Genomic DNA, 10,689 nt, shown 5'->3' with positions numbered 1-10,689 from the left:
AAAAACAATAAGATTCTTCACTGAATGAATATGAAACATTGAAATGTGGCACTTTCTACTACAGACAAAATAAACCGCAACAGGAGTGATTGTCAGATCTCAACAAAGCTTTCTCGTTGTGACTGTTCGGTTGTTGTTATTCTACATTTCCACTATATATATATATATATATATATATATATAATTTTTTCTTTCTGCCTTCTGTATGTTTCATGAGTTTGTTACTCGCTGAGCGGTGCAGAGCGATTGGTCCACTAGGATCGGACCCCTGGAGGTCCAGAGGAGCTGTCAAGCGAGGACTGGGAAGCTCGCCGCGTTAGAGAGGCAAGTGTCGGATCTACCAAGGAGGAGGGTGGGAACAATTTGTACCAACCAATGACTGTGCTTGATAAGTCCAGCTCCTCTAACAGGATTTGTGCAACTCCCATGAAGCTCTTGTGATCCATGCGGCCATAGTCTCCCCATACAATCACCTGAAATAAAATTTCAACAAATAACAAAGCTCCAGTTTTTCCTGCTGAAATAGATTTCATCAGATTTAAAGGTAAACATTTATTTCTCTCATAAGAGAACAACAAAAACATCCCATGCTGACCTGTAAGACTTTACCCTGTGGGCTTTCCTCAAATAGCAGTGCTTGCTGGTACAGTGGGTCCAGTGTTTTCCGTGCAATCTTGGTTTTCTTTTTGGCTACGTATGCTCCATTATTTAGCAGATAGACCTTGACATATGGCGCTGAGGGTGAAGACAAAAAAAATTAAATAAAATAAAATACCACCATTAGAGGGGAAAACGGTGCCTTGCCAAGATAATTTCCATAAGATCTCACCTAAATTACAGATCAAGCTTTGGCTGAGTGTACAATATGTACTTGATTACGTGTGTAATGTGGAAAAAGGATTAGTTGCTCTTCAGGACCTAAATGTACAGTAGGTGCTTACCAGGGAGAGATTTAGAGCCTGGCTTTTGCACAAGTCCTCGAGCTCTGATAACCTCCACCTCCAACTGACCCTTTTTCTCCATCATACCAATCTGGATGTCACCTGGGAAACAGATGATGTCGAGACGTAGATGATCAGTTTACCAACAACAGGAAAGGCTAGAGGTGTTGAGAAGTATAAAGCTGGTAGTGCTGCACATTTGCCCCATAAAAATATATGATCAAGGTCAACACCATATTTCACTCAAAGCTTCATGAGATTTATGAAAAAGTCCATACATAAAGTACAGGCCAAAAGTTTGGACACCCTTTCCTATTCATTTGAATGAGAAGGTGTGTCAAAACTTTTGGCCTGTACTGCATATATATATATAATTTATAAAATTTTTTTGGACAGGGATAGCAGAGAAAGACAGGAAGGGGCTCAAACAAGGTTCTCCTCTGTGCTGCTGTGAGACAGCCTCTGCCTTAACCAGGTGAGCTACTCTTGTGGCACATCCATTCATAATACTAAATGATGGTGTATAATGTCTTGGTAGTTTTCATCACATTACAGATATAAAATAATACAGCACATATGATTACAATTATTAGCAATTATCTATTATTATCATCCCAATACCATACCTATCTTATCTTTTCTCATTTAATTCTAGTGTCTTACCTTAAATAAAATATATAAAAAAAAAAAAGAATCTTAACATGAAATTTAAAAATGAAAATGAAAAAATCTAAATAAAAAAATAAATGGTGAGAGAAGAAAAGAAAAGAAGGGGAAAGAAGAGAAAAGAGAAGATGTTCCCAGTGTCTTACCAATGGCAGGAGTAGCAAGTGTTTGCCTGCCCACTAACTGAGCTGGTCCCAAACCATCTAGGAAGTCACTGAACTGACTACTGGCACCCAGATTCACTCCAGAGAAGATCAAACTAACACAGGAAACACAGACATAGACATGTTTTAAATATGATCAAATAAATAATATTATCTATGGTTCCTATTTCCAATATCACTTGGTTATGGTTGTGTCTGTACACAGTCTGGGGGTTCATTGCTCATTTGCTCCTTTCAGGAGAATCCATGCGTTGCCAGTCATTATTTACGGCATGAAAAACATCTTAAAAGTGAGATAATCCATCATGGGAAACACCAGACTTTAATTTGATTCAGACAGAGTTTGTGATTTATCGCCTCATTGTGTCTGGTGTGCTCATTATGTTACTCTGTGGACTGTCTGTTAGCTGACACACACACACACAGAAGCAGAAATGGACATCTCTCGCTGGGTATGACTCGTCACTGTCATGTTCATATTATTACATAGCCATAATATAATCTGGTCGGACAGCAGTTAATTTCAAGCTATAGCAGGTTCAGCAGTGTAAAGCTTGCAGTTTGAAATCAGTGAAGACCACGCAGAAAATGTGTAGATGGTCAATGGAAAGCGATGAACACAGGAGAAGTGTTGTTTACTGACTTTCCCTCAGAGTTGTAGCTGTTCATGCTGCCATTGTTGGACTCTCTGCTGGCCTGGCGACTCATGTTCCTGGTTAGCTCTACTGCCATTCCTGTCTCTGTGCTCCTCTGGATGGGTGCACCCTTCTCCTTCTTACTCTTACCTTCTGGTTGAAACAGGGAGAGAGAGAAAAGTCAGAAAGGTTGGTGAGTTTAAGTGAAAAAGAGCCAGGAAATAACATTGTTACAAAAGGAAATTGAGGGAGCACTGATTTGCTAGACTAAATTTAAACATCACATCCTTAAAACGCCACACCCCCAGTTTGCAACACAAAATCTATGTGGTTCTCAGGAGTTTTTTTTTTCCAAACATAAGAACCACATATGGCATCAGATTCAAGATTTAAGCTAGAATTTAATGATCATTATGCAACAGCTTGTGTAACAAAATTATAGATGTACTCAAAAGAAGTTACATAAATTAATGAATAAATAATCAAGTCACAAAAACAAAATAATCTTCGTGGTGGAGCGTGGGGCATGACTCTCCCAGCCAGAAAAGGTCTGGTGGCCAGTCAGATATTAGCAAGGTGAACAGGCTGTGGATTGAGTGCTCTGTAGCCGAGCACTGATGATGTTCTAGGCACTTTTAATGATTCACTGTGGAGCCATTATGTCCAAACAAAATCCAGAGCAGAGTTGTGTGTTGTGTGCTGATGTAGGCAGTGGTCTTTGTCTTTACCTCCTGTTTTCTAAAATCAATATTCAGCTCCTTGATTTCATCGACACACAGCAGGGGGTGAATCTCTGTGCAGCGCAAGACCGTTGATTTCACCCCAATATGAATTCTCATTATCGTTTGTTATCAGGCTAATGTTTGTGGTGGCTTCACTGTGTAAAGGAGCAATCAGTGGTTTACACCATGAACAGGAGAAGGCTGAATATACACCCCTCTAGCATTAGATTAGAGTTGTGAGAAGGTGGAGTTGACCTGCTGTGTACTTTGTGCAGCAGGTCCCTGTTTCTGGTACAGTCTGTAAATCATGAATAGCCATGCCATCATTCATATTAGTACATTATCCAATTCTATCTATTACACTATCTATTCTTAGCTAAATAGTACAATCATTTTTAAAAAGAAACATCAAATGAGAAATAGAGCCAGTTTCACATAGGCCTCAATACAGGTTAATCTCTGTACCATTTCTTCTCCCACTCTCTCCCGTCTACAGAGAGAGGGTAAGAAACCCCTTAGGCCAATGTTCTCCATTGTTTTTTATCTCTTCAATACTTTTATCATGAGTCTTCCACCACCGATGGCAAAAGTGGATGCCGGACTCAGACCAGCCACACTCCTGCATGACTGGGACCTGCAACAGGCTGCCAACTCTCGTTTTTTCTTCCCTCTGTCTCTCTTTCACCGCAGCAGGTCAGCCCTGTGACTTGCATGATGGATTTGGTTGCATTTTTCACACTGGACGCCCTTCCTGTCACTAACTTCGCCATTTCTCTGGGCTTGGAACTGGCAGAAGAGTACCACTAGTGGGCGCCTTGTGGCTGGGGTTTAAACCAGGGCCTCTGTATGCAAAGCATGCGCTCTACCACTTAACCACATCCCCAGGCTAGGCTCTCAACTTCCCATGATGCTCTGAAAAATATTATCTGGTTCAATTTGTTTTTATAGTGAGTACTGGGGCAGCTAAGGTTTGTATTTTAACAATGAAAGCAACATTTAAATTTTTTGTGATGCCTTACTAGAGTCTGTTCCAAGATTGCAGGTAAATTTGTCTTGGCCCACCTATGGAAGACACTTGTCTTGACACATATTTGCACATTTGTTTCATTACCTGTTTTAATAACTCTGGACTGTATATTTATTTCAGTGTCTTGCCATCTGTCCTCATCACTTTGTCTGTTTTGCCTCCTGTCATGTTTCATGTATCTGCTACACCTTCTGGTTTTTGTTGTGATTAATGATCAGCCTGCAGCCAGATATAATTCATCAGGCACCTGACAGACAAAACGATGTGCGTGCATTAAGGCACAAAAAGTCATGAGTGTGCAGCATTAACAGGTGCAGACTAGCTCATGTGTTGAGCCCATAAGGTGTAAATGCCTGTGTGGAAATCCAATATCCAGTCAAGTCCAGAGTGCAGAGATTTCCAATAATTGTCATGTAGGGAGACATTACCAAACACTGACCTGTGCAGTCAGAATAAACAAATGGCTGTGGAGGTGCCATCCTTACTGGATCTGGTGCGTTTGAATGCAAACTGGTGAGGGTTCAAGCTGGCCTGGGAAGTTTCTGATAAGAACACTAAAGCACTTAATCAGAATGGGGCTTAGTATCCCATAGCAGTGACCATTTAGACTAGACACAATTTCTGCTTGCGCTCTCTCTTTTCTACATTTCTACATCCAAAATCAAATTTGAGGGAGACCAGAGACAGTTGTAACATTGGTTGGTTGTAACACTGTAATATTCCTAACTGTGTAGATGCTCAATAAACCAGGAAAAATCGGAGTGGAGCGGAGTGGCCATGTCATATGGCAGCAGTCACAATAACATGAATGACATAATCTTTTTCAATTGGATTGTTGATTGATTAATTATGCGTAGCTAGACATGTTACAACAATCCCTGTACACTGGGACGGTGGAGTGACTATTTTTAAATTGATTTTGCAACTTCCACATATTTCATAATATTTTAGTAGTTCACACTTTGAAGTTTATAATACAGCAAATTAGCTGTTTCAGTGTACATTTTTTTTGATTTATTGGAAAAATCCCAAAGTGTTACAACCGTCCCTGGTGTCTCCTACCTAGATGGCTCTACCATTAAAAGATTAGTGCCAATGACAGTAAATCTTAAGATTGAAGCAAGATCAATAGCCAGTTATGGTAGGTGTAAATTTTAGGGTTAGGCTACAGGAAAAAGAAATGCTGAGACGAAAAAATTTATATATATAAAAAAAAAAAAGGTTGAAATTGTTTAGTCAGCACAGCTGGCAGTAAACACAGATCCATCCTACTTAACTCTACACATCCAATGTTTTTGTCTCCATTTACTATCATCATTACCGCAGAACAAATTTGTCCCCAAATATATATATTCCCTTTCAGTGAGCGGTTTTCACTGGGCAGCATAGTGGGAGCTGCAGCTGCAACTCACCAGGGCCGCTGATCTGTGAAGTGCTACGGCTGCGACGGTTGCCAACGATGGCCACGACTCGTGCACTGAGGCTGGAACGTCTCTTCTTGCTGCCACCACCCACCATGCCCAGTGCTGTATCTGATTGGCTGCCATCAGTGCGCTCCTGGGTGTAGATCTCCCCGCTCACACTAGAGCTTTTAAGCATGCTGCGGCCCATCGATGATCGCATCTGCCGACTGGAGACGGAGAAACACTGACAGTGACATTGTGGTCTGTTATGATGAAGCAGGGATATAACCAAGATTTCTGTAATAGTTTCTATACTCTACCTTAGTTTTAGTAGAGGACAAAAACAGCCTGGCTGATAAAATGTGGCAGGGGATCATTTCAACTGTGGTTGAATGATGTTTAATGAAACAGCAAGTGAATGAAACAACTGATGAGTGAACATCTGGGGTCCCATAGAAGGGAATTAATTATCATCCCACATCCCACTGAATAACTGAAAATAAAGAAAGCAAACATGGTGTACAGCTAAAGCCAAGAATGTCTGCTGTTGTTTGGTACAATTTGGTACAGCACAAGTCTTTAGAAAGAGATTTAGATCTTGGGAGGGAATCCAGTTTAGAATTAAATGTTTGAGCAGTTCAAAGAAGACAATTATATTACATATTGTGGTTCAGTCCTCTGAAACGAGCCACTATGCGTGCGCACAGGCTGCCCATTGCACGATGCTGCCTCCTCTGGGCTCGCAGGAGCCACCGCACGTCTGTTCCCTCAGAGGGGGCAAAGGTGCTGCAGGAAAGCCCACCTATACTGCCCACATCACCCACACAGTCCACACCCTGTGTTCCCCTGACAGTCCAGTGGCCCAAGGGAGCCAGGGAAGGGCTGGGAAGGGGAAGGGCAGTTTGAGGCCTCTCCTCTGTCCCTTCCAGGGGTGTTAGGGAGGGGCGTGCAGCAGAGGGGTAGGTAGGAAATGGAGGGTCCACGTCTGAAGGACAGAGGGGATCCAGGCAGTCACAGCACAGGATGCATGCAAGGAGGGATCTGAGACATGCAGTGATGGGAGTCCACAAACACACACACACACAAAAAGAGCCAAATACAACAGAAATGATGAACGCTATTGAAGAAAATGTTGTGATATCATGATGATATGATGATACGTATTCATGCTTCTGGCTTTGAAATCTGACCACACAGGAAAATGTTCTCAATTACACAATTTCATAAAGATGGGCCTTTTTTTCTGTTGCTGTCAAACAATATGAATTATCCATTCATGCAAAGGAATTATGCAAATGAATTACACATGTGCAATCAGAAATTATTTGAAGGTGAAATATTGAGCATGGGGGAAAGGTTGAACAGCAAAAGGCTTGAACAACCTTACACCACCTGTAACTCCGCTCCCCTGTATGTACTTAGTCACTTCCACAACCTATCATCAAACAGACCTGAGGCAGATATGAGGGTATCCAACGAATACAGATATTAATATCCCGCTCTAAAGTGAAAACAGACTTGAGGCCAGCTGTTCATCACTGGATTACTAATTCATACCCCTGTGTCTCTGAAAACTGAGCCTTGGTCTGAATTATAGATAAGCAACATTACAGGCCTTCTAAAACAGACCAACCTCTTTTTATAAACAGACACTAATGCTATTGTCTGTGTTTTCACCGTTCATTACAGCTTTATTGGAAAACAGACAAATGCTCCCCTCTCACCTGAGATGTGATATGATGGATCTGCACAGCCAGAGCAATGAATTTACCGGAATCTGATGTGTATAAATACTGTGACTATAAATGTTGGCATATTAAAATGTCACAGAGGCTCACAGGTCTATGTTGCAAAACTGAGAATAATGATGAAAAGACCCCAAAATGTAATGTCCTCATATTAGGATGCAGGGTCTTAGGAGGATATATCATCTCTGTGGTGTATAAAGAATAGTGGTGAAAATATTTTTACCTTTATTGACATAAGATCGAAAGATGCAGGTAGCCATTACAATTCTGAATGCTTGGATGTGGGCACGTGCTCTTTGGCTTGAGTATATTCTGAAAAGTGTGTAGTATGGACATTTCTGTCTGTGGCTATGTTCAATGTAATGCTAATGGCTCAGGAAGTTACTCTGGTTCAGTGTCTCGAATGCGCATGTCAAGACTTTCATGGGCAAAATACCAGAGCCTGTGAGTGTGTGGTCGTGATTTGACACTGTATGTGGAAAAGCTTTGGGTATCAATTGGTGTACATGGTTTTTAAGTAAAGCCCTTTGATTGTTGGACAAAGAGAGGCCCATAGAGAAATAGCTTTCCCAGTTCGGTGTCTTCACAGACCTCAACACCTCTTGAACAGAAGTGTGTCAAAGGTTGTGGAGCTTTTAAAATGCTCTTCTTGGATTTATCTGTGGTGAGGCCATAAAGACCAGAGCCCCTGCTCTTCTCCTCTCAGACATTGATGCATTAACTAACTAATAAGCTGTACTACGTAACCACCTGGCTCACCAAGGACCACTGGTATAGGGTCATTTGTCCCCATCAACAGACTGCTCCTGATCAGCTGGGGAGGCACATGGGTGTGTATATGAAAACATTATTACATTTTTGGAATTTAACTCTAGTTTTAAGCAATCAGATTTTCAGAGGAATGGCTCTGATATACAGCTTCATCCACTTGTTAGTCCATTTGAAATGGAAAGCTGGATATAAACCTCACTTTTGTATGCAACACAAAAACAAAAAAAAATACATGATAAAAGGATGGTTGAAAAACAATGCTAACCTGCCCTAACCTACTCCCACACACAGATTTATTACATGGTTCAAATAAATAAACATTGCAATGGCTGCTGTGTGCTAAATTCTACAGAAGCCTATATATATATATAAATTTTTTTTTTTATATTAAACCATAATCATATTAAATTTTTTTAGCCCTAATAAAAAATATTCAATAGCCACCTAAAATGCTGTTTATGACCAGCTTACTTTTAAGAAGTAAGCTGGTCATAATGTGATTATTTGGTTGAGCATTTGGAAGTAAAAAAAAAAAAAATAAAATAAATAAATAAATAGATTAAAAAAAATAAAATTAAATTAATTATTGCTACCAAATGTTCTCATAAAAATAAGACTAACCTCAGTAATGAGATTTTCCTTGTGCCGGTGATCATCTATCTTTCCCTATAAGTTCATAAAACCCTGCTCTGTAGTCTTTCACTGCCCCTTGGACCCCTCAATGAGGAACAATCAATAGCACTTATCACTAAAGGTTCCTGCTATTGTCTTGAGCATTTCAGGATTCTTACTTGGGGATCTAGCAGTGGTTCTATAGCAAGAAGATGGATTATCTGCCATTTACAGTCAATTCACCAACTGGGACCAAATGATCTTTACCTGGAGTCCCTTGTGTCCCCTGCTACAGTGTGCCTCCTTCGCTTCAACTCCTCAGAGAAACGTCTCTTTCCTGCTGCCTTCCTCCTCTCCTCCTCCCCGTTCACCCCCCATGAGATCCTCCTGTCTTTCTTCTCCTCCTCTAATGACTTGGATCTGAGTTCGTCAGTTTGTTTGGATTTTGTTTGTTCGTTTTATGAGTCCATGTGTTGTTGTTTGCATTGTTGTGTGGATGGAGAACAGAGAGCATGCAAACGAACAGAAATGTGCAGGCATGCATAAATAAGACAGAGACAGACAGTGATTAATTTGCATGCACAAAAACAAACATATTGTCTCAATTACCAAAATATTTAGAATAACTACTTTCAGTACATCAATCTAATCTAATATGAATTTGTATAATTAGCTAATGATGACTGACCTGAGTCGTCCCCCTGGTCGTTCTGATTGAATAGACATGTAGCTGGTGCTACTGAGGCGGGAGGCACTGCTGGCACGGGAGAGCGCAGACACATCACTTATATCGCTGTCTGATGATCTAGCCGACATGTTGTCGCTACTACGCCTCTGCTCTGCATACATCTACAGATGGAGATGAAGAGGTGGAGGATGATGGAAGACAAGTGACGATTTTGCTCACATTAAGTGAAGACTAATATACATCATTTATCAAGTGTAGGAGGAGGAGGTAGGGATCCAAAAGAGGACGCTGACCTCCTGTTTGGTCTTGAGGTCCGTCTTAGGGTCGTGTGAGGCTGAAGGCCGATAGGATTGTACTTTCATCTCCAGCTGTCGGGCTCGCTCCTCTACTGCAAGTGCTGAAGTAAAAAAGACCAAAATAACAGTGAGACAAAGAAAGAGGAGAAGAAACTTTAAACATGAAAAAGAAAGCAGAAACAGTAAGGTTCCCAATAAGGAAGACTAGAGGATTATCTGGAGGATGCAGGATCAGGTTTTGACACTAGATGGGGTAGGATGTGTACTGAAAGCTGCTCACATGATGGTGGCTTGAAGGATCTGAGACAGAAATTCTCAATCAAACTGATAAAACAAACCTTCTAGTTTAGGTTAAACTAAACTTACTGTCTGTACATTGAAGTGCTCCAACCAAAGCTTCCCTCAGTTCTTGAGAATGCTGTTTTGTACTTTGTTTTTGAAGACAAAATGGCTATATTTGGTCAAATGAAACTAAATAATTTTCAGAAAAGAACTGAGCGCTATAATAGCTTATTTGGCAGACTACATGACTTAATCTCCCACCCAGAACATACCTTGCTCTATGCTGCTGCTCTTTGCTGGGAGCTTTGGCAGCTGCCTGCACCTGCGACCTAATGGAGTCCCCGTTGGAGGAGAGGGGCTGCCATGAGGATGTGCTCTGACATTCAGGAACATTAGGACACAAGAAGAGAACATATGTTTTTGACTGTATTCATCCTGAATTGAATTGAAGCTAAACTCATACTCAGAGAAGCAACAAGGCATCAAGGGTCAAGTAAGGTGAGGAGTGAATTAGAGTCTTCAGTTAAGGGTACGGAAGAAGTAAAGAATGTGGCACTGAATGTGTTTAGTATGCACAGTACACAGTATTTATACATATTCCAGTTACTGCTTTATAATTTTCAGATAGATCCCGAACTTTGCACCTCACTGTTCCACTAATTTATCCTGCCCGACCTTGCAAACATGCATCATGCTTGCTTCTTGACATTCCTTTTCAGAAAGGATTCAGATCA

General features: G+C 40.9%; 1 protein-coding gene across 2 annotated transcripts in view; it reads right to left on the bottom strand.

Annotated features, from left to right (window-relative positions):
• Positions 1-254: 254 nt before the first annotated feature.
• Positions 255-10,689, bottom strand: part of LOC115041091 (regulating synaptic membrane exocytosis protein 1-like) — a 67,688-nt gene continuing 57,253 nt past the window's right edge. The window contains exons 20-28 of one of the 2 annotated variants that reach the window (XM_029498390.1): positions 10,228-10,331; positions 9,671-9,774; positions 9,378-9,538; positions 5,568-5,785; positions 2,415-2,559; positions 1,754-1,866; positions 942-1,043; positions 596-735; positions 255-473 (exon numbers count right to left, since the gene is read on the bottom strand). In XM_029498390.1, the coding sequence (XP_029354250.1) occupies positions 255-473; positions 596-735; positions 942-1,043; positions 1,754-1,866; positions 2,415-2,559; positions 5,568-5,785; positions 9,378-9,538; positions 9,671-9,774; positions 10,228-10,331 (1,306 nt within the window). Of the gene's footprint in view, positions 474-595; positions 736-941; positions 1,044-1,753; positions 1,867-2,414; positions 2,560-5,567; positions 5,786-9,377; positions 9,539-9,670; positions 9,775-10,227; positions 10,332-10,689 lie in introns of those variants that run through there. The other variant, XM_029498399.1, reaches the window with a different exon arrangement.

The sequence above is a fragment of the Echeneis naucrates genome, chromosome 1 (assembly GCF_900963305.1).
Source record: "Echeneis naucrates chromosome 1, fEcheNa1.1, whole genome shotgun sequence".
NCBI lineage: Eukaryota > Metazoa > Chordata > Actinopteri > Carangiformes > Echeneidae > Echeneis > Echeneis naucrates.
The sequence above is the reverse complement of the archived record's forward strand: the minus strand, read 5'-3'. Positions and strand labels throughout refer to the sequence as shown.